The 25,264-nt window shown below is 39.9% G+C and overlaps 1 protein-coding gene across 1 annotated transcript in view; it reads right to left on the reverse strand.

Annotated features, from left to right (window-relative positions):
• LOC149185121 (chaperone protein ClpB3, chloroplastic-like) overlaps nt 1-25,264 on the reverse strand; it is a 245,209-nt gene that overhangs the window by 86,505 nt on the left and 133,440 nt on the right. Inside the window, exons 7-8 of the mRNA XM_089417771.1 lie at nt 9,543-9,851; nt 9,167-9,432 (exon numbers count right to left, since the gene is read on the reverse strand). Coding sequence (XP_089273897.1) covers nt 9,167-9,432; nt 9,543-9,851 — 575 coding nt within the window. The remainder of the gene's footprint in view (nt 1-9,166; nt 9,433-9,542; nt 9,852-25,264) is intronic.

Here is a 25,264-nt window from a genome sequence, read left to right on the forward strand (position 1 = left end):
TGTCGAAACCAAGAGAACACTTCATCCTTCTTTTTCAAGAAATATATCCAAGTCTTGCGAGAATAGTCATCTGTAAAAGTGAGATAATATAAATATCCTCCCAAGGAGTTCACAGGCATCATACCGGATATGTCTGAGCGAACCAACTGCAATATATCGGAGGTCTTGCTTTGGCTTGAGGGGAATGGTCCCCTTTTGAGCTTCCCTTCGGCACATCCTGGACATACACCTTCTTGCTCTAGTCTAAACTCGGGCATCCCGGTTACCATTTTTCTTACATCAGGTAGAGCTTTATAATGAAGGTGAGCAAACCTCCGATGCCATAGTTCGGACTGAAGAGATGTGTCACAAGACATGACACCCAATGGACTTCCTCCGACCTGATATAATGAATCAACTCGAAACCCAAGAGTAAAAGCAACTTTAAAGTTCTTTTTCCATACACATACCTTGCCATCGCTGAAAGCCACCTTGTAGCCGTTGTCTTCCATTGCCGAAATGGACACCAGGTTCTTTTTGAGACCAAGTACATATAATACATCTTGTAAGTGGATGGTATTACCCTGATTCAATTGAAGAGTGACATTTCCTACGCCTTTCACGGGATATTTTGAATTGTCTCCAAGAACAATTTCCAGGTTGGTTTCTTTCTCTACCAGATTATAGAGAGCTTCCTTGTAACCAATGGAGTGCCTTGAGGCACCACTATCAATAAGCCAATTTCCGACAGGTCTGGGGAAGAAGTAGTAGATAGAGCAGCTGGTAGATAATATTCATCTTGCTTATTGTTAACCGTGTTAGATTCATACCTGGAATTTCTTGCCTTCTTGAATGGTTGTCCTCTTCCTTGATTTCCGGCACTTCTTTTACCTCTGCCATTTGACTTGTCATTCCTATGATTGCTTTGAGAGGGATTTTGATCATCGTCCTGGTGTGAGTCCCTTTTATCAGGGCACTCCCTTGCATAGTGACCCGTTTTATTGCAATTGTAACATCGTCCTTTTCTTCCACCCTTTGGTCCAACCTTTCCTTTGAATTTAGCCCCGGAATTGTTTCTTCATTTAGTATGAGAAGAAAAGGCAGAGGGATGACCTTTAAGTATGGGCATTTCTTGCTCTTCCATCCTTGTTTCTTCTTGAAAACCTCTGGCCATTAATTCCTCAAATCCAGGAATTACGTTATTGTTGAGAAGAGTAGTCCTGAATATATACCATTCAGATGGTAGTCCTCCAAGAGTTGTGAGTATCATTTCCCTGTCAGGAATTACTTCCCCAATAGATAGGAGATCGTTCTTGATCTCGGTGATTCTTAAGAAATATGCTTGCATACTCTCATCTTTGCCCTTCTTAATTTCCTTCAGCTTATTTCTAAGAAACAAGACTTGATTTGCATCATTAACTTTAAATAAACTCACCAGTCTATCGTAGATTTCCTTGGAGGTGTTCAGCTCGGAAACATAGGCCACCAAGCGCTTGTCGATAGAGTCCCGGATGATCTTCCTTGCTTTGACTTCTCCCTTGGTCCATTTGTTCCTAGCAACAGTGGATGCATTTGATGGAGGCTCAACAATCCCGCCTCTCACATGATCCAACACTTCCTGCTCTTCTAATGTTAGATCGAGAGACATCTTCCATCCGTGATATTCAGACTTCTCACGGAGTTTGTCTTCAGCAAGGAAGTGTGTTGAGGACCCCATGATTTCTTTAAGATAGCCTTGCCAACCTTCTCTTCGGTGATTGCTCTTGCTCTTGCTCTTGCTTGGGCTTTGTCTTCACCTCGGCTCTGATACCATGTTAAATTATGGTATGTTCTATGCTTAGAGCAGTTCTTGTTTTTCTTATTATTATTCACAAATTAGCTATCACGTATATATAAGTAAAGTGCAGATAGAACATTTAAACAATCAACAGAAAACAAGCCAAGACAAGAGACACAAGATGTGGCAGCTAGCCAGGGACAAACCCCAATATGGGGAACCCTTTGATCAAATCTTCTTTCATCTTCAATAATTCAGCAGAGAGAAATAGTACAAAAAACTAATTTATATCAGCAGCAACAAACCCTAAATCAGCCCTAAACTAGGGCAATCAATATTGGTCAAACCGGAGGTCGGATCACCTTAATCCCTGTGCCAAAAATTGCTGCCTTCCAAGGAGGATCAGCCACACCAAACTCGCAGTCAAAAAGGAGTCCACGTTGGTCAACGTTGGTCAAAGTACCTTCCTGCAGCGTCAGCGCTAGAAATATGTCCTTTTTCCACACGTGTGAGAGAGTCTTTCTGCGCAGGGGAGAGAGAGAGATGTGTTGAGAAGTGAGTGACCAAATGACGAGGAGGCATCCTGTATTTATATGCAAACATAGAAGATGAATAGATGTGTCTGTTGGGCTTCTGAGCCTACATAAGTTGCTAGCCAACTTTGAGAATTTGTACATAATCAAAATAAATTCATATCTCCATAAATACTTATCGGAATCGGATGATCTTTAGATCAATCCTACACCTCTCGACGAGAGGAATCTAGGAAAAATATTATCAACCATGAATAAGGTGACCCACATGGAGTTTGGCCCTAGTTGCCAATTTTAACACTTCTTTTATGTAACCTTCTATAATAATACCCGCTTTGTACTTATATATATTTTCAATAATTTTATGACTTGAAATTTTCTTTAAATACCCTTTTATAATATAAAACTTCTCTTTACATATCTTTTATTTATAATCTTTTCTTTTTCTTTCTGAAAAGTTACAACCCTAGTGAAACATGGCTATTCACCTCTTTGGGGTATCTATAAAATATATGTCCACTTATGTGCTTTTGACTCAGTTAATGTTCTATACGTAAAAAGTAAAACTTATCATTCACATAAAGAGTTTGTATTCCTTTCGTTTTTCTTTTACCTTGAAAATACCATGGGCAATTACCATAGGTTGCTAAAACCACGGGCTTGTAAACCACTTAATGAAGAATCATGCACTTTTTATCAATAATGTAGAACCTTTTTATATATATGAATGTTCTCCTTCAAAATTTACATCACACTATATTTTTTTTATTTTCTTTTAATCTGTATATGTACTTCTTTTATTTTCTTTTTTCATTTTTTTCTTTTCTTTTCTTTGACTATCTTATTTTTTTCTTCCTTTTTTTTTTAATGGCCAAAGCCCTAAATGACAAAACCGGTGGAATGGAGAATCTCTAAGACTGGTGTAGCAAAACGCTTAAATCAAAACGACAACAAGGTTGACAATAGGTTGATGGCCAAAGGCCGGATCAGACGTAGCTCTAATACCAATGTAACGACCAAAACTCGTATATGCAACATAAATATTTAAAATACTTCGTAGACAAATATATCCATCGTAGGATAGTAAGTGTAAATTGTATATTATATAAAGAATTGATCTAGGATGAGTACAATTGAGAATGAGGGTCTTGTATATTTAGCCAAGTAAGTACCCTTTCACGAACAGGCATGTCTCTAAGACATGCCTTTTCATTATTAACTAACTAACCATTAGTTAATTTACTTATTATATATTATTATGATTATTATTTATTATCTATTTTTACATAATTTATGTTCACAACGGATTTTTCATTCTCTCTTTCATTCTAGTGTTGATGAAAAGTGGAGTCAAAAGCTCCAAGATTGCTACCTTCGTGTTGAGCATCTTCATCTTTTGTTAGATGAGCAATCATTTGGGTGTGCCTTCATCCATACTTCAACCTATTTGACCCAATCTTTGAATTGTTGCAAAATATTGGCATGCTCATCCCGTAAGGGGGGAACTAAAGCCAGCTGCCACATTTCACCTAACCCTCCACACTGGCAAGAGAGCCAACTATGATACCATTGTCATGTCCCTAGGGAAATTTTGCCCTTAGGGTTGTGAAATTGAAAGACAAACACTACCAATTTTTCCACAATATTCTTTCAACTTTAAGCAGACATAGCATAGCGTATTCAATGATGCAGACAATAATAAACTCTATAGTATATCAATATAACAATCCACCACCCCCGGATGCGGGTGATCGCTAGCCATGTGACACACAAGGCTCGTCCAAAGGGCATGTGTCCGCCCGGACGAGCCAAGCATGACAGAAGGACACGCATACATTCTACCACCCTTCAGCATTTAAGGAGGGGAATTAAGAAGGTTGACAGAGAAGTCCTGTCGACCATCAAGGCGATTCTTGAGAAGCGCATCATGGCGCTTCATAACAGCCTTCTCCCAGACATTCTTACGCCATTTCTCGCTGCAACTGTTTCGTTCTCGCCGGAGGTGACGGAGGTTCTGAACTTTGATTGTGAATGTGAGTGTGATGCTGCGGAGGAGTGGGGCAATTGGCAAGCTCACAAGCAAGCCAATTGCGCCTCTGAGAATTTGGTAACGCCTCTCTGTATGCGCCTTTCGTTAGCTCCTGCTCTGGCTTCGTTAGAAGGTGAGGGCACTCGGAGCTTCAGCTCGTATCCGCGTCCATTGTTAAGTCCTGTTCTGGCTTCGTTAGAAAGTGTGGAGGCTCAGAGTCTCAGCCCTCAATCAAACATTAAGAAAGAGGGTCAAGGCTCTGCTGCCACTGCTCTCGGCAATTGGGAAACTCAAACCTGGTCTGGCAGCATTTCTAGGCCGACTCCGCTATTTCACTGTGGAATTAAGCGCTCTGCTCATAAGACCAGCATGCAGCGTACTAGGGGAAGAGGCAGCGGCGGCAGGGGTGGGTATAGTGGCAGAGCCCCCTCGACTTCCTCCTCAATTGAAGAATCCTCTGAATGCAGAAGGCCGAGGGGAAGGCCCCGGGCAGAGGCAGAATGGGGGAACAGCCTGCGCGCATGGATTGTGGGCACACGGAACACCCAATGGTGCGTTACCGCCTCCCCTGCACCTTAGCTAATTCCACTTTCTTTGTGACTGTCTCTGTTGAGCATTGTAGCAATCCATGGGAAGATGAGGATGACATCCCTCGGGCCAACCCTCCGCGTGTTCCTGGGATTGTTCCCATGGTGGATATGGAATTCCTGCTGTTGAGATGATGCGGCCCTTACATGACCCGGGAGCGAGCCTGAGAGAGCCTGTTGGTGACTCAGGTGCTGGCCCAAGCGACCGTGGAGCGCGCAACCTTGGCAAAGCTATCCTTCAGCCTCCACGCTGCAAGGCAGAAGATGAGCCGCAGACCACTGACGAAGATTGACATGCCCAGCTCGCACTCCAGGTTCTACAGCAAGAATTTTTCTCAGTCAGCTTCCTATGCGGTTATATATGAGTCTGTCACTCTGTCTCTATGTAATGGTGTCGGTTTTATGTTATCTCTGTTCTGTGTCGATGTTCTGCAAGTGTATATGTCCATGTGTCAGCTGCATGAATGTGGCTCTAAGTCTTTATCCATGTGTCCTCTGTCCATGTGTCCTATGCAATTCTGGCAAGAATTCTCAAGTGTCTACTGTCTGTCCACGGACAAATTTTACAGGGCCGCGGCCCCGTTGTAATTTTCACAATGTAACTCTGCTCTTGCTGTAATATAATAGTTTAGTATTACTTAGAAAAAAAAAAATATAACAATCCACCACTAGGGTTGCTATAACAACAGTTTTGAATATCCAACATCAGTTGTCTACCAAATATAAAATATCCACTTCTACAACAGTAACAATAACAACCCTATAATTACTTTCACCACTTACATACCGATTTGTTTATCAACTTATTCTCTGCCTACTAGGGACTGGCAGTGCCCTAATTGGCTATCTGCGGTCCTACACAAATCTGTCAATTGTTTGTTGCCAAATGAGTACGTTAGGCTGCTTCAGACTCCAAAACCGTAACCTGCCACTCAATTCTTCTGTCACGGTACAGACTAGCCAAATTTCGGATGCGCTGAGGTGTATTCACTGTTTCAGGGAATTCAGCTCACTACCTCAGGGGTCCTAAGCTTCCCGCTATCCTTAAACGACCTCAGTTATGACCTCTGCAATTTTCCAGAATTAGGCCCTTAGCCCCGCGCAGAATCTACTCGTTGTGCCTTAGAACCCTTGACGTCTGCTTCATGGAAATTCAATAAGGTTTCCCCTCGGTTTTTTCCACTAATCCATCCACAGAAGATTAGCCCTTGTGCCTGTCAGATAAACAAGTTGAGCGATTGTCCTTTGAAAAATTATGCCAGACAAATAAGAAGAGGAAAAAGGCTGACTAGGGTGGAATCTTTCACCACCAAAATCAGTAGAGAGGAGGATTAGCTAGGGTGGAATCACCTCCACCGAAACTAACCAAGGGAAAAGGGTTCTTAAAACCCTCAAAGCCTCAAGCTCAAATAAAACAGAGATAATCCAATCCGATTCAATGATGAGAAATGATTCCATTTCTCCTTTATTTATAGAGTCCTCATGGGGGTCTCTCTTCCTTAATCTTATGTGAGAGGTTACAAGTGTAGTCCACAATTCTGGCTTTTTGCCCCGACTACCCCAAAATTTACCCAATGTTGCCCCAAAACAGTTGATAATGGGTTTCCCCCTTTATCAATGACTGTAGCCTATGGGGTTTGACAGGCTACTTTGTCCTCCCTTGGGCAATTAATCCATAGGGAACATTACAAGTGTCTATTTATTTGAACTTGCCAAGACAGATATCCAAGCTGAAAGTATTCATAGGGTGTGACAGAATATTTCGGTTCAGTACCAACGCTGAAAGTTTTGTGATAGATCCATGACCTCATTGAAGTGAGGTGAAGTTCCTAAATTGGATAAGTGCAGATTTCTTGGTGAAAATTGTCATAAGACAATTTGTATAAAATTATATCCAACCAGTTAGAAACACAGAATAACAACATTAATAGCTTTCGTATATCACCTTGTATGTGAAAGAATAATGATTGCATGAAATGGTATACCTAGTAGTATGCAACTTGCAAAGCTTGCTATTATGTTTTTGGCTTGCATAACATTGGTTTTTTTCCTTGTTTGTACGCATAGATAGGATAACAAGATAATTTTATTAATTTCCACCAAACGACCATAAATAGGTCAATGGGACTACTAGGTACAATAGTGTGAGAATGAACTCTTTCATTGATGTGGCATGGAAATTGGAATCAGTGTTTTAAAATTTTCCCTCCTGTTGACATGACACAGATAGCACATATTCAAAATTCAAATTACATTAAGAGTTTGTGAGGCTCAGAAAAATTGCAACTCCATTGTTATTGGACACCTTCATTCTTTCTGTGGTTTGCGAGGCTTGCACAGACTGTAATGGGAAATCCATACAAAGCCCCAATGACCTGAGGCATGCTCCAATTTGCGCGCTCTTTTAAAGGCAGATCCAACCTTCTTGAGGGAATGTGTGAATGGTAAGCATCCGTCATCTCACCTTTGCATGCTCTTGTTGATTTGGGGTAGCATCGGATGTGCTCTAGCCACAAAAATTGGTGGAGAGGCTAAAGCGCATGAGATCTCCAATACCCAAAAATGGTTCGAGCGGATTCTAAACAGTTTGGGAGTTATTAAAATAATTAATATTTTTAATGGAGTCCCTAAATCTAAACTTAGGGAAAATAAAATATTAATGTGAAATAATATAAAACTGTGTTAGAAGGGTCCACAAGTCATGGATCAAGCCAGAATTAATCTTAGCTGTTGATTAGGGACCTAATCTCGGCCGTTGAAATGTCAACGAGAAAATTATAAGAGGAGGCTTGAGGGTTACTTGGAGAACACACCAAGTTGATCAAAATTTCAATTTTTTGGGGCAAGGTTTGCTGAGGAAGTCGAAAGAGTGATCAAAGTTGCAGCTGAGGGACAGTGAATACAGAAGCAGAGGCAGAGAGTGTGTCGGGAGAATCGGCACAAAAGCCGGGAGAAAGGGACGCAGAGTCATCTAGAGGCCATGTAGAGCCAGCTAGGGCCCACGCAGAGGCAGTCAAGAGCTGCGTAGTGCCTAAGAGAGCCAGTGTGGGTGACACAAAGGCTCTAGAGGCTGACGTAGTGCCTCTAGACACTACACAGGGGTTATTGCGCTGATGTTGGGCCAGGAAGGGCTGACGTAGTCCCTAGAGCCAGACATTGGGGGTTTCATGGGGCAAATTGGCATTGGGAGCTGTCGGAGTGTTTATCCGGGGTTTCAACCGGAATATTTGCTTCCGAGTAGAGAGGTACTACTGCCAAGATTATTCTCTATTGGGTGAGCCGGTTTTGGCACCCAAATTGTATTCAGAAACTGCATAATAATAAAACCCTCAAATAGCTGCACCGGTTTTCCCGCATTGGGTTTTTCCGGGGACATTGGTCCAAAAACAACGGTGTCACTTGTGTGCTTGTTTTGTTTCCTTCATTTGATGATCTGTAATGTGTTGAGCATGTACTTGTATTTATTTTCAGTATTTACATGGTAAATAACTTGTTAATTAATCAGAACAAGTAGGAAGAAATAAATCAGAAAAGTACATGAAGGGTTTCTAACAGTTAGACTTAGAAATTCCAACAGCTCTGAGAAGTCAGGCGATTAGCCATACAGGGATTGGCCCTATTCATACGAACATAAAAAGAGAGGTAAATGGAAAGTTGTCAACAGATTTACCAGAGGAAAGTGCCAATCTATCAAAAGGAAAATATTGGATAAACTCGATCCATAGACTCAGATAACCAAGTGAATCTGCAATCTTCACAATAAAAAGCCAGTGAAATGCCAAAAGTAAAACTGCCTTCACACTCTTCCTGATCTTCAATGGCAAATGACAAGCGAAAATCTTCACTAGCCAAATCATGAGATCACTACAAAATTCTCCCTTTATAAATTCTGGATTTTATTGACCAACTTCTTTATAAATGATAGAGAAAATAGCACCTATGTCTGCACAGTTTCTTTGCCTCTGATAACTCACTCTAATGTTTGACATTAGTAAATTTTCTGTGATTTTGTGGCACACTAGGTGTTTAAAGTTGCAGTATGTTATTATACAGCTCTGCATTAACTATAAGTATATCTATAACTCCTTGGAAGTATGAAATGCACCAGACCAGTTGAGCATTTACTCCTCCTTAGAGAATTACTAGGCCAACGCTAAGGTTTTGTTTACCTGTACTATGATAAAAAAATAAAAATAAAAATAAAAAATCACTTCCACTAAGATATGTTATCTGCCTTGGAAACAAAATCGAAAATACCTACCTCTTCCTTGATGGATTGAATATGTGTCATTACAGCCTTTTCATGTTCCCATTGTTGTGTAAGCTCTTGCTGCCTTTGCTTCAAAAGACCTAGTTCTGTTTCAAGACGAGTCAACCTATCTTTTGAAGCCTTATCTGTATCATTCATGAGAGAGAGCCGTTCCATCTCAAGTTTCAATACAGCACGATCAATTTCATCTAAAGCAGTGGGCTTTGATGTGATTTCCATTTTCAGTTTTGCAGCAGCCTCATCCACAAGATCAATAGCTGTAATAAAATTTAAGAAAATTTTCTTTAGCATTATCAGAAGCCATAGACAAACTCTCACTAAAGGAAATAGGCTTAATAACTTGATCTTTAAATTGTAGAAAACATACCTTTATCAGGTAAGAAACGGTCACTAATGTAGCGGTCTGAAAGAATTGCCGCTTCCACAAGGGCACTGTCAGAGATCCGAACACCATGATGCAACTCATATCTTTCACGCAGACCGCGGAGTATAGAGATTGTATCCTCCACTGATGGTTGGTCAACATAGACTTGCTGGAAACGACGTTCTAAAGCTGGATCTTTCTCTATATATTTGCGATACTCATCAAGAGTGGTTGCTCCAATGCAACGCAGTTCTCCCCGACCTAGCATGGGTTTCAACAAATTACCCGCATCCATGGCTCCATTTGTTGCACCTGGAATCCAAGAAATAGCATATCACTGGTTGTATTCTTTATGAAGTAGTACCAAAATAATACAGAGGTCATTTAATTCTTCTAAAGTATGATGTTGATATTAAAACAGACTTGGAAAGTTTAAATTGTCACACATATAAGCTTATAACCATTGTATATATTTTCAGTTAAGTTGAAGTCAATATTTTCATGCATCAGTGAATATGAGCCATTAGTCTCTCCGATTTGGTTTCTGATTGATCAAGATGAATGCATGGTGTGTCTTAGTTGACCATCTCTGTTGTAGCATGCAATGAATCACTAAAGATTATTCTCAGATCCCATTGTTATGCCAATATGTTAATATTATTACCATGTTACTTCTGGGTCACTATCCATGGGTGCATTTCCATTTAAAAAACTTATCATAACCTAAATGGTGGATAAACATCCATGCCATCCTCAACTATGACAGAAAAATTGTCTGGGTTATATTTATTATTCACAAAGTGGTTTTTTTTGGCCATTTTTAACTCTATAGCCCTTTTCGTCAAACAGTCAATAGGCGCCCACGGGGCTTTGAATTGACGGTAAATTGGTGCACTGTTAAAGGCATTCCTTACGATAGGTCACAAGTTAAAATCCCCAGAGGGTGGTTAGCCTAACAAAAAAAGAGTTAATAGGCAATAAATAAAAAGTGGAGTTAGCAGCCAGACAATACTTAGTCAAACCTTATGCAGAACTCAGGTATGGTTAGTCTTAAATTTGTTCATTGGAAGGGTTGGCCCTTAAAGATTTAAACAATGGAATTTGGTTACTTTTTTGCCAATTGTGGCAAAAGCACAAGTTTTTCTCCTCATCAGGTGGCACATTATCAATATTTCACATGCACATCAATTGGTACAGAGACATGGATGTGTACACCCATTTGTAAAAACATAATTGTTGAAAATAAGGGTACCAAGGAGGTGTTTCCTAGTGCATTTATCCTTTTTGCCTAGGAAGACACATTAATGACCTTTCCGTTCTTGATTTTCTAGTGCGATTAGGGTTAGCACAATATTTCTGAAATTCTGATGATTACTTTTGATGTGGATCTTCTTTAGCTTATTCCAATTATATCATTCAGCAATTATACTTCAGAAATTCAACCCTAAAGAACAGTAAAATAGTAGAGATCACACCACACAAGAGAAGACAAGATTTTCCCTGAGAAAACCCACTACGGGGAAAAACCCAGCAACCTTTTCCAATAGAGAAATTTTTCTTGTTCAATGAGAGACACACCTAGACCTATGGTCAAACCTGGCCTTCTCCTCCAAGTCAAATCACCCAATCAGATCATGCACTTCGCTCTTGTTCCTGCACTTCTAGAATTTTGGCCTTCCTGCACTAGCAAGTTGCCCCAGAATTTTGGCTCTGCTACAGTTGCCCCAGTAACCCAGAATTTCGACCCCCTGCAACAATTGTTGCATAAAAGAATGCTAACCACAGAGAGAGAGTCTACTCCACACGTGCGAGATGCTAGAGAGAGAAGAGAGAAATCTCGTCCTTCATTTTGTCTTTCTTCATCCTTCGCCCACTTGCCCAGAAACTGTCTTGTGAGAGAGAATGCAAATGTGCCAAATGAGGAGCTCGAACTATCTTTATATAGTAGTTTGTCTAGGGTGAATGGACGTGTCTCTTGGCCAGGGCTGACTTGACTTGGAGGGAAGCTGATTTGTCACTTTTTGAGCCAAAAATTTCATTTCAAAAATTCAAATTTACATCTTTTAAAAGTCGCAATGGGACTTTTGTTGGAAAATAAGGAGGCTTTACTATTAGATTATATTTTCATTTATTTGATAACTACTTATGAAATTTGTTGGCTTCTTATTAATTTAATTTTGTTCTTCTTCATCAAACAGTTATCAAACGTACAAAACATGAAGATCACTGGAAACAAAAGAACACAAGCCAAGGCAAAACCCCTCCAAGGGGAAAACCCAGAAAAAATTATCCTCTTAAAGAATCAGATCAAAGTGAGATACCCAAGACCCATGACCAAAGACTTCAACCCTCTAGGTGCCAAGTCAGATCCTCCTCCTTCATGGCGAAATTCATTAGCAACAGATTTCCAACAAGAGATGTAATAGGGCAAATCTTCCACAAATCAAACTTCAAGAGACATTCTTCATCAACTTCAGATTTTGGCCTTCCTCTTCTTCTATGATTTTTCAGATTAGATTGAGTGAATTGTGTGTCCACATGAGCTCAAATCAACCTCTATTTATACTATCCAGAGGGGTGCGAATAGACATGTCCTTTGGGGCTGAGCCGACTTGACAGGTAGGCCGAGTTGGCATCTAGAGGGGGTTTTATCCCAAATTACATATTTAAAAATTCCTTTTCCTTTCCCTATACAATAGGTCCAAATAACACTTTGACTCTTTGACTCAAGAAAACCTAGAAGCATGAAGAACATGTTTATCTAATAAAATAATAATAATAAAAAAAAAAATCTTCTTTTTCTTTCTGCATAAAATATACAATGATATAGGTACAAAGACCATTATGAAGACCGAACCTAGTTACATTTTCTTACACTCGCTGTTAACTAGGGAGGTATTCATACAATCGGTACAAGGATAATTCTCAAGTTGAAATATTCTCATAAGCAGAATCGGATTGGTAAGCCATCTTTAAGCGTCAACATCATAACCAGCATTGTCAAATAGCAACATAACAAGGCTTTCACTTAAAAAGCTCCAACTCTCCACAAGATTAGAGCATAATGCTTGGAGGCACACATTTGGACACCTTAGCCTCTCAAGGCACATAATCCATCTGGATGTTCACAAGGTATGTCCTTCTAGTACTATTCTTATCTTGGATTCCCAACCCTCAAAGAATATCGGTCCTCTTCGACCACTCTTATCTTGGATACCCTATCCAATCCTCAAAGAGTGTCAATCCAAGAGACTACTTCCTATCTTGGATTCCCAATCCTCAAGGAAAACCACTCTCAGATGCTTATCTAATCCTCCAGACCGCATTCTCCTTCCATGGCCTTCACTAGACATATGGTTGTTAGTCCTGGCCTAGTGCATGACACAGGAGTATGATGTTGAACTTATAAATCTCGGGTTTCTATGATTTCTCACAAGTGTAATTCTAGGGTTCTAGTTACAAACCTTAGATATTCTTTAACCTAACCCTTATTAGGGTTTTTACTTTCAGTGGAAACATCAACCCTAGGGTTTTGACTTTCAATTCCTAGGGTTTATTCAATTCCACCCTTGCTAGGGTTTTAACACATTCCCTAGATTATCTTTTTCAAAGCTAGGGCTTTAATATTAAAGATCATTTAGCCTTGAAAACCCTAAATACCATTTCCCAAGAGCTAGGGATTCATTGGAGGGAACAAGAAATTAAGGTTTCCTTACCTAGAGATTTTCAATCTAAGTCTCATCTTGGGTTTACACACACTTGATATCAAAAACATTCAAACAAACCCTAGACATTAAATCTACCATGCAAAAACCTCATGCCTTTCATTTCTTGAATGTTATACTTGGAATGCTATCATATCAACAACTATATGTCTCCATGCAGACCCTTTATCTTTCAAAAGACCATCATGACCCAATGAACTTGACATATATCATGAAATGCATTCAGCAAATATACAAACCTCAGCGACTTTTACCTTATCTATTCTTTGTCAAGACCAATCATCCTTGTAGCAAATGTATACAAGTGCCTCAGTTCATCGTCCTTCAAGCTGAGATATTATGCAAATTCCTTTGTCACAATTTTCTAGGATCTCAGCCTACATGATTTTGGTCCCTTTAAATAAAGTGATTCAAAATTTCTTACAACTGTGATCCAATCCTAAAAGTAAATTCTTTTCAGGTCAACCTCATGATGACCGCTTCTCATAGTTGATATCCATGCTTTATAAGCCATCATTGTCAACAATAGATCTTTGTCATAGCATCATTTTTTTTGCCACACCAGAGATCAATGATTTCTACTATACTATGTTACTGTCATCATTGTCTATGTAAGTTACAATTCTGCTCTTCTCACTATCATTAAACATTGTAATCGTCACAACAGTCTTATCATATGTGCCTTGCCAAACGATGGTCATTGTCCATACATCACAAAGTCAAGTGTTGTCACACAGTGTAATCCACCGAAAGTGATGTTGTTGGAGAAAATCTATGTTGCAGGAAACGTGGGGCAGAAGGGCGTTTCCGTACGGAAACGGGTACGAAACGCTGAAACGCGTTTGGTACGGCCCTGAAACGCGTTTCAGGCCGTACTACCACGTTTCACGAAACTGAAACATGGCCAGTACGGCCTGAAATGCATTTCAGGGCCGTACGACCCACGTTTCAGCATTTACTTGTGTTTTATTTTTTTATTTTATTTTTTTATTTGTTTTCTAATCTATTCTTACGTTAGCCTAGTGACTTCTAGTTGCTTCCAGATGTCTGTCTAAAGTTATAAAAGTGAACTTTTGCCCTAGTGTTGATATGCAGTTCATGGTAATGTTAAATTCTTAAAGTAAAAGTGATATTCTCCTTTATTTTTCATTTTCATCCTTTTACTTAAATTTTTAACATTACCATGAAATGACTCAGGATGTTTGAGAGTGGTTTCGCCCTCATTGGATTTCATATGGAGAAAGTAGAATTTTAGATCTCACTCAAAATCCAGCAGACTTATCTGTTTTTCAGGATTTCAGGATTGGGGGGATTGCAATGTTTCCATTGGATTTTATCATGTACTAGGGTATGGAACTTGTATTTAATCAAGAGAACCAAGCCCTCTATGCAGGGGAGACTCCAATAACTAAGAGAATGTAGGGTACTAGGGTATGAAACTTGTATTTAATCAAGAGCATTAAGGTCGTTCGACTATGTAGGAGGAGACTCCCAATCAAGCACGAGACAAGAAATTAGAAATTTCTCGTGGCTGATTTTGGATATTTCTATTTTCATTATGTGATTATTCATGAGTAAATGTGATGCAAATTTAGATACTTATAGTTTATGCATTGACAATTGATAGTTTTATCATAATGTAATAAATTAGAATGTATCATATATGCTTTATGATTGCACATATTTCTTAAATGTCCTAATATATATATATATATATATATTCGCGTTTCCCCGTTTCCAAAATTTGGGGAGGTCGCGTTTCGTATCGCTTCCCGTTTCGGAAACTCGTACCCGTTTCCCCGTTTCGTGCAACCTTGGAGAAAATCAATATCAGTAAGTATGATGCCATAGAACTAGTCAAACATAAGTGCGATGCCACATATACAACAAATGTGGGCCATGTCATACTAAATCTTTTCATGAGTTGATACTGCTACCCACCATTTTGTGGGTGATATCCCTAGGAGAATTTTTTTCTCCAAGATGGTCCTCAGCCGACAGTTGACAACCCCTTGCAACCACCAACTAGCTCATTGTGCCACTTCTCCGACACCTGAGCCATCCATGTGGTCCCTAACCCATCTGCCATGATTGTATGTTTGAAGGTGGACCTCCCGAACCTAAAGGTATGAATTGTCATTTGGTAATTGAGTATTGTAGTTTGCTTATCATGGACACTTCTAGGCATGTATTAGTGGGGGGATTCAGCAGAAAGAATGAGCTAGGTTTGTGCTCTTCTCCCCTGGACCCCTTTTGGATATTAACCTTGGATTCTAGTCCTATGGGATCTCTTTTATTGACCATTTGGCTTTAGGGATGGTATTTCACAGGAAACACTTATTTTGGTTGTGTGGTCCTGCTCCCTTATCTACATATATTATCCCCTTTCCACTCATTATTACCCTATACATCATTTCTCCCACCTAGGTCCACATGCCTCCACTGGGTCCACATAGGGTTAGTTCGCTCCATCCCCTTGCCCACAGCTTGGGTCAATCCTAGAATGATGCCTCGGAGGTTGATGCAGCTAAAAAGAAAGATGAAAGCATATTTGGCCACATTCAATAGGAAAATGTACCATAAAATGCAAAAGATGGTCGGGACAAACACATTTAGCACGTGGGAAAAAGCCAATACACAAGCTCTACCCCAACATCATGGCCATCACCCTTGTTCCTACAAGTTCCATGAACCTCCTTCATCATATAGGAACCCATGATTGTCCCAACCCCTAGTGGGCAATGAACCGCCCTACCTTAAAAGGGGGTATTCACTGTTATATCTTATGCATCATGCCCTTACCCCTTGAGCCCCGAGCAATTAATTCAAGAAAATTCATAAAAGACAAAAGGCATATAAAGAAGGGTGGAAAAATCAAGGTTGAGGCACCTCATGTACCACGATTGCTCCCTCCTACACATTATAAACCCAAGTGTGGGTTTCTCTTTATTAGCTACCCTTGCACCCCAGCATGTGGCCCAGCTTTGCCCCTTCTCATCCCCTACTTCATTCACCTATCCGTCGCATGCCACCACCTTTTGAAGGATGTACCTTGAACATATTATCCCCTTTAGAAGTAGAAACCACCTAATAGGATACTCGGTTAACCCCATTTGGAGTTTAGGAGACATTGGCACATCCCAAAACTCATTATGGAAGGGCAGGGCATTATGAAGTCCCCACCTGTGCTCCATGGTTGGTAAGCTCATTTACTCGCTTTCTCTAATGACTTGTTGTATTGGAAGGCTAGGGGACACATTGGATCTCATGCAGGATTGCAGATGGTCTCCATCTTCAGTTTGATGGTGATCCACTCTCCGCAATTGACCATGTAGAAAGATTCAATGCACATATTTCAAAGGAGAAAGTGGTTCACTAAGATGTCCATACGTTATCGTTCATGGGATCTCTCAGTCATCATAACTCAAGATTGCATGATCATGAGCCCAAGAGCATATCATCTATTGAGGAGTTCGTTGATGACTTTCTTAGTCAATTTCAAGTATACCCTGAATTAATCATCCAAGAGGAAGCCCTCATCAAGCATAATGAAGACATTGAGAATCTAAGTATTGAGCAGGAAGACGAGTCATCGTTGGGTCCGCATGGTGAGAAGGATGATTTTGAGAACACGCGTGTTGGGAAGAATGAGTCTATGGAAGGTGAAGTTGAGACTAACCTTACCTTTCTCAAGGATATTACTTCTAATGATTCTCCTTTTGAGAACCTTGAGGAAGTTGACCCCATTAACCCCTTGAAAGATGACATTGAAGATTACTTCCACATTGAAAGGGAGAAATAAGAAATTGTTGGTCCTCAATTTGATTGTGCTCCCATTTACGACACCGACAAGGAGGATGAGGATGAGATTGGTCTTCCCTTCCCCTCAGGCACTATTTATGATGACATACCCATTGATACCCTTGGGAGGGAGAATCTTCATTTTCCTTTGCATAAAGAGGGGCAGTTGGAAGTGATAAATTTTCCTTTTAGGAGAGACCCAATCTTTGATACTAAGGAAATTGATAAGGCTCCCACTTCTCATGAGTATGATTCTATGTTCAAATCACTTGAGCCTTTAGATTATGATTTTGGGAAGGCAAAACTTGTTGAATACAATACTTCTTCCTCCCTTTTTCTTATTGGTCATCATCTTGAGTCTTCATCAAGTGATTCCCTCACCCCTGGTCATATGATCTCAAGTAACTGTGAGCCCTTCCCCCCTCCCAAGTATAGTGTCAAGGAAAAGCCCTTCATTGATTATACTTTTCCTCCTTGGACACACCCTCAAGGTTTTGATCACTCCATAGTCTCCCCTCTCCAGTGTAATCATCATGTGCAACCTACTTGTGTTTCTCCATCTCGTCGGCCTCCCTTTCCTACTAATCATAACCTGATAAAGGCCATAAGCCACGACGTGAATAATAAGGGCAATGGTGGAAGTGATATGCCAGAGATTGCCATCCATCAAAAGTTTATGAGCTTGGTTGTTGACATCTCTATATTTTGGTTGCAAGAGAAGATCTCATGGACTAGATTACATCCTTTTCTTACCTCTTCTCACATAATCATCCATGTGTGGGCATCATATTTTCCCACCTCCCACCCACAACATCCTCCATGTGTTTGGGTTTGCATTCGCTTTGGGATTTGTTGCATGAGTAATCATATAGGCAGGCATATTTATATTGACTTGATGATATGTTGGTTGCACTGGCTTTATGATTACACTTAATAATAGCTTCGTCATATGCATGTTAGGGTAGGATGCATTGCATGTTGATTTTGCATTAGAACTAACATCATATGATATTTCTTATGGTAGACTAGATGCATCTAAATTAAAATTTGCATATTTTATTTTTCTGTTGATTTTAGGCCTAAAATTAGCATGTGCGATCATGAGACGCTGCGAAAGCATGCTGACCCGAATTTTTCATCTATTATGTGCAAGTGACAGGTCTACAACAACCAAGAGATTGATAGAGTTCTCGTGACCACCAACTCAAATAGCTTCATCCACTTCGAGAGAGATCACGTCTAAGTTGGAGCCAGATGTTATCCACCATTTTGCGGGTGATATTCCTAGGAGAATTTTTTCTCCAAGATGGTCCTCAATTGGCAGCCCCCTTGCAGCCACGAGCTAGCTTATTGTGCCATTTGTCCGCCACCTGAGCCAGCCATGTGGTCCCTCACCCATCTGCCATGATAGTATGTTTGAAGGTGGGCTTCCCGAACCTAAAGGTATGCCTCGTCATTTGGTAATTGAGTATTGTAGTTTGCTTATCATGGACACTTCTAGGCATGGATTAGTGGGGGCATTCAGAGAAAAGAATGGGCTAGGTCTGTGCTCTTGTCCCCTGGACCCCTTTTGGATATTTACCTTGGATTCTAGTCCTGTGGGATCTCTTTAACCGACCATTTGGCTTTAGGGATGGTATTTCACAAAAAACAATGATTTTGGTTGTGTTATCTTACTCTCTTATCTACATATATTATCCCCTTTCCACTCATTATTGTCCTATTCATCATTTCTCCCACCTGGGTCCACATTAATCCATTGGGTCCACATAGGGTTAGCTCGCCCCATCCCCTTGCCCAAAGCTTGGGTCAAGCCTGGAAATTGGAATGGTGCCCCAAAGGTTGATGCAGCTAAAAAGAAAGATAAAAGCATATTTGGCCACATTCAACAGGAAAATGTACCATAAAATGCAAAAGATGGTCGAGACAAACACATTTAGCATGTGGGCAAAAGCCAATACACAAGTTCTACCCCATCAACATGGCCATCACCCTTGTTCCTACAAGTTCCATGAGCCTCCTTCATCATATAGGAACCCATGATTGTCGCAACCCCTAGTGGGCAATGAACTGCCCTACCTTAAAAGGGGGTATTCACTGTTATATCTTATGCATCATGCTCTTACCCCTTGAACCCTGAGCAATTAATTCAAGAAAAATCATAAAAGGCAAAAGGTATATAAAGAACGGTGGAAAAATCAAGGTCGAAGCACGTCATGTACCACGATTGTTCCCTCCTATACATTATAAACCCAACTGTGGGCTTCGCTTCATTAGCTACCCTTGCACCTCAGCATGTGGACCAGGGCTGCCCCTTCTCATCCCCTACTTCATTCACCTATCCGTCGTGCCACCACCTTTTAAAGGATGTACCTTGAACATATTATCCCCTTTAGAAGTAGAAACCAGCTAATAGGATATTTGGTTAACCCCATGTGGAGTTTAGGAGACATTGGCACATCCTGAAACCCATTATGGAAGTGCAGGTCATTATGAACTCCTCGCCTGTGGTCCATGGTTGGTAAGCTCATTTACTCGATTTCTCTAATGACTTCTTGTATTGGAAGGCCAGGCGAGGCATTGGATCTTATGCAGGATTGCAAATGGTCTCCATCTTGGGTTTGGTCTCCCTATACAGAGTTCTAATGCTCCAAAGGACTACATTGGCACATGTAGGGTGTGCGTTGAGAGCCATGGGTCTCCACAGTAGTAGACAGCACTACATGGATCCCCGAGGATGTTCAGAGATGTTCGAGATTCACCTATTGGACGAGGAAAATGCACCTGGTTCACCTTTGCCCAACCGGCCCCACAAATGTACCATGTACTTGGCAGAGGACCCTGGACTTGTAGAATGATGTGGCATTCCCTACACTATCATCAGAGCCCTTCCAGATGATCTACATGCATCTTCGACTCATTTAGAGACCATGAGGTTATTATTGTGCCCCCACACCCATTGGGAGCACCACAGGTTTATTGTTTAGAGAACAAGAGGCCAACCCCTTGTCCATCACTTTTGACGGTCCTATTCTTCACCATGGCACCTATGGACCTCATCAAGCCTCTTGGAGGGCCCTATGACATGTATTATTCTGATTCATCATCTAACCTCTTAAGAAGTTTATTCTTTCATTTGTGAGCTAGTTTGGTGGGCTTGTCACCAAAAGTTAGATTATTAGCCCATTATTTTATTTTTGGGGCTTAAGTAGGCCAAGGAAACTATTTCGAACTCCTCATTAATGTATAAATACAAGTGAGATTAGTTCATTTTCTCATCATCACTTTGGATTGGATCTCCTCTCTTGAGAGTTTCACACTTTTTCTTGGAGGATGAATTGGAGCTTGATAGATGAATTTTGATGTGTGGATTTGGTTTATCTTATCTTAGAGATTCTCTATTGTCAAATTGTGAATGGTTGTATATGTTCTATTACATGTAAGTACATGCTTTTAATGTTATTCTTTTTATTAAATAAATACACAGTTACCATTGTAACTAAATTCTAAAGATTAATAGTAATTTAATACTATTTATTTGGAATTAATTAAGGAATAATAATAGATATAGGTTTTTAATAAATATAATGACCATTATATTTAAACATTATATTTATTATATTCAATTAACTAATAATAGTAGGTTTCTGTTAATAATAAAATTATTAGTTTGACTATGATCATCAGGTCAAAATTAGCCGTTGCAATATAACCGTTGGGGTCTCTGCACACTCTATTTAATCAAGCTTAGCCAGATCAGTTCTTCAACTTGTCCTGACGATGAACCACACTGGTTGGTTCGAAACGCGTCGACAAAAGATTGATTATGTGATTTTGCCGAAGATTACTAAACAATGTTATGGATCACAGAAGTCTAAATTCCCTAATGTTATTCTTGTTTTGCTTTGCCATATACATTGGATTAGGATTTTCGCTATTTTTAGGGCTAATTGCCGCATGCATTTACTAGTTAAATTGTGGATTTTTTTCTCTATATAGCATCTCTCAATGTATAGGCCATATAATTTGAATGAAATCTCCTAGGGGTAATTCTATCAACGAATTTATCTTGATAAGCCATCACCTTTTGTACATCAAAGTATAAAAGCTGCAAGATTGCTTCTCTTTGACCTAGAAGGCTAGTGAAGTAGTCTTGAGGCATCCTTGACTAAGAACCAAAGGCCCTCACTCATATTTATCATAGACTCCATTCTCCCAAGACTAAGGCACTGATCTACCAATAGGTGGTCACCTAAAATTAATTCATTTTCACCTTTTCCTAGGTCTAGCCAAGTTGGGTCACCTAGGGTATCATTTTCCCGAAAAAAACCCTCCAAAAAGTTCAATCTCCTAGCCTCTCCTGTGTTGGTGTCTCCTCAAGGCCTCCTCCAATTTTGAAGCCATTCCGATGATAGCGTTGAGAGAAAATCCAAGCCCTAGCTCCAAGATCAAACTTTGCCCTAGTATCCCCTCCTTGTTTGGGTTAAGAACATCCTTGGTTGCTAAACTCTTACCTCCTAACCCAGGCTGGGTTCACTTGGTCCCGTGTGGTCCCATTCCTTTGGAAAGACAATTCTTCAAGAACCATCTGAGATACCAATTTCAAAAAAGATTTTAGGGATTGGGAATATCTTTCACAAGTCATATTCCCTAAACCTAACCCTCAAATCCTCCCATCCTTCTCCTAGAAGACAATGTACCTTGCTTAGAAAGCAAGCAAGCTCTATCCTTCAACCTCTTCTGGAAAGAGATCATTTGGGTCACTTTGCATCTCACTTATTGATTTACCCTTCATTAGTGACTTGATAATATACCAGGTCTCCTCCCATCGGTGAAAGTCCGTAAATAGTAGGGAGCCTTAGCTGATGTGATAGTTGGCTTAGTCTCCATTTGTTGCCCTTGTGTTAATCTAGGTTGTCATAGGTTAACATTGATGTCAATAGTTGATTGTCAATATCGCAGTGACCGAGATGGCAAATATTCTTCAAGATGCCAGAGGATGACTATAGCTCTTGTTAAGATATGAAGACAAATGAAGTAACAATCTTGTACCTTGATGATCATAATGAAGGATTACCATATCACTGTACTTGATGAAGGTCTAGAAAATATATGTGATGATGACACCACATGATGACATGTTCTACCTCTAATATGGACCATGATGATGACTAATAATTGGAAGACTACCCTCTATGCCTGGACTATGATGACTTATCTTACATTGAAAGACTGGACTATGATGATGACCCTGTGTTGAAGAAGTTAAGTAATAAGGAAATCAAGAACATGAAGAGGGCAAAGACATAATGACATGAAGACAAGGACATGGTCAAGGGCATAATGATGGTAGCCCTACATTGAAGAAGACAAGGACATGAATTGTGAAGACAACTAACGAAGGAATCATCCATGAAGAAGAAGCCCATCTATGAAAGAATGTTGTTGTCCTATATTTCTGCACTCATAAAGATCAGTCACAATAAATTAAATATTTTTTTGCAGAAATCTTCCATGAGACCTACACCATCTTAAATAGCAAAATTTTTCCTTTCCAACGAGCTATTACACGTTGCGAAATTCCAAGCGATCGGAAAGTTATTGATTTTTTAAGTTAATGTATAATTTCTGGCCAGCAAGCCGACCTGAACGTGTAAATTCAAGTCGGCCTACCTTTATGACGTGACCAGTCAATTCATGAATGAAATGAGTATATATCAAATAGTTTCGGACCTCAGATTGGCCAAGGAACTCGCACTTGACAAGACAGTGAAGAAATAACGAGTTCACATCTCATGAACTATACTTTGAGGAGTATACCCCTGTGGAGACTGAGGTTAAGAAGTTCATCACTACAGACTTTCTTAGGGTGGTTGGAAGAGACAGTTTCTAATAAAATTCAGTGCGGTAACAACCAAAGTTCCACAGCTCCTCTCCTAGCTGTGGACAGGGTTGTATTATGTTGATCTGGGTTGGTTTACCTTTCAAACTGGGCAGGGTCACATGCTATTGATTGCAAGTTGAGTACATGGACTAGGCCTCGAACTGTTGGATAAGACTTCAGACTATTCTGTCTAGTCACCTGTGGAAGGAATACTGATCTCAGACTTGGAGGACTGCTGGCTAGGAACTAAATAATAGCCTTGAGGAAGTGCAGACCACTGCTTGTAGACATATAAAACTTCAGAATATTGAACAGACCTGCAAGAACAAGTTTCTAGGCACAGTGTATTAAACAGTCACTTATCTAAAAGCTCGGATATAGAAGACACTTCGGAACTGTGGCAGTCTTAGTGCAGCAGTTGATTTAGTGTGTGGAGTAGGGAAAAATCCTGGTGCAGAATGATCTTCTTTGGACAATTGGTGCAGTATGGTGTGAACATCTTAATACAGTTAACATAGTGCAAGAATTTTGATGCTACAATAAAGTGTTTATGAAGAAGGTTGATGGTGCAGAATAAGGTAGATTGGTAAAGTGAAGTATTGGAACAGTTTGAACAGTGGTGTGGTGCAACATGGTGCAAGAATATTGTTGTTGAATAGATGGTGCAAAATTGGTGAGTTGTGGTGAAGAAGTGTTGGTGAAGTACTGGTGACATGTAGTGCAAAAACATTGATGCAGAATTGATGAAGAAGTATGGTGCAAAATAGATGGTGCAGTATGGTGCAGATTGAGTGAAGAATATGTCAACAAAAACATGTAGAATGATGAATTAGATATAAAAAACATAAAAAAAAAAATATAGATTGATCATTGAACCATATAACATCAATCATCTAGAAGTTATAATCTTCATCAACCACGTCCACAAGTTAGTAACATACAACATATTGAGTCTCGTGAATCATGATTCATCAATCTTAAAGTTTCAACTTCAAGCTTTCAAAATTGAAAATTCAATATATAACATTTATCATCATTGATCACCAAAGTTTACTTGTAAGCTAAATTTAACCATTACAAGAAATAATATCTAAGATGAAATGAAATGTTATAAAATGAATTATGAAATGAAATAAAACAACCTTCACAAAGCATCATATTCATAATTCAGAATAATTACCAATGAGTTATAATTGCCAACTTCAAACTTCAAATTTAAATTGTCATATATTGTTTACAAAAAATATCATAATAAATATGAAAGAGTCAAGACTCAACAGTTATGAAAACTAATAGAAACTAACAAAGACAAGTAAACTGTAAATCTATTATCTACTACTTCATGTGGCCCTTGCCACAAGAAGTGTCTGATGTATGAGCAGTTCGTGGTGGTCTTCTAGAAGTCTCCTCCCGCACAGACCGACAACCAGAACCAGAAGGCACATGCCCTCCACGTGAGGGTGTAGAAGAAGGTGGCGATAGGAAAGGAACAAGACTCGGAACTCGAGCACTGCTACTGGATGGTGGAGGTGGCATGGTTATTGCTTCATCTTCCTCTCTCATAAGTTCCGCTTCCAATTCTTCAAGATGTATAGTGCCATCCTCCAAATTATCATCCTCTGGGTGGTTGTCCCAAATTTTATATGTTGGATCCTCATAAGCCCGATCACAGTAATGACTCAACAACCTCAAGTTGTAGTGCACATAAACCAAGCTTTCTGTCCGGTTTTCATTGAGTGTTTTTTTTCAAATTATGTATGAAGCTGTAGGTGCTCCAACACCTCTCTGCAAAAGAAGTATTTACAACCTGTGAGAGAACTTTTTTTGCCAATTTTGGCAAAAGTCCCTAACCGCCATATGATTCCCACCATGCGAGAGCATCAAATCTGTCTCTATCTTCAATTGCATGAAAGGTACCAAACAAACCAATGCAACTGAAGTATCTGCCTAATTCAAGACGCACGCTAGCACATTCCTCCCTGTCAAGTATCAACTTTTCTAATGCTTGAAAATATCTTGTAGATACCTCTTCATCTATATGGGGTTTGACCCTAACCCCAACCCCTCGTTCAGGTTGGCCCAACCAAGATGCAGAGTAGTATTTTGGCATAAGGATATACGCCAAGCAATGTAGTGGAACATTAAGTTTATCCCACCGTATACACACACAGTCGTGAATCAGTTTATACAAGTTGGGATCATTTATGAACAATATCTTTTATTTGCCGCAACATGGTATCCATCTACTCATACACCTCGCCAACCACTGGTTTATCTATATCTGCAAACCGAATCATGTGATAAACGGGCTTGAT

Source organism: Pinus tabuliformis, chromosome 3_2 (assembly GCF_031772625.1).
Source record: "Pinus tabuliformis cultivar Carrire ecotype Pingquan chromosome 3_2, CPIR1, whole genome shotgun sequence".
Classification (NCBI taxonomy): Eukaryota; Viridiplantae; Streptophyta; class Pinopsida; order Pinales; family Pinaceae; genus Pinus; species Pinus tabuliformis.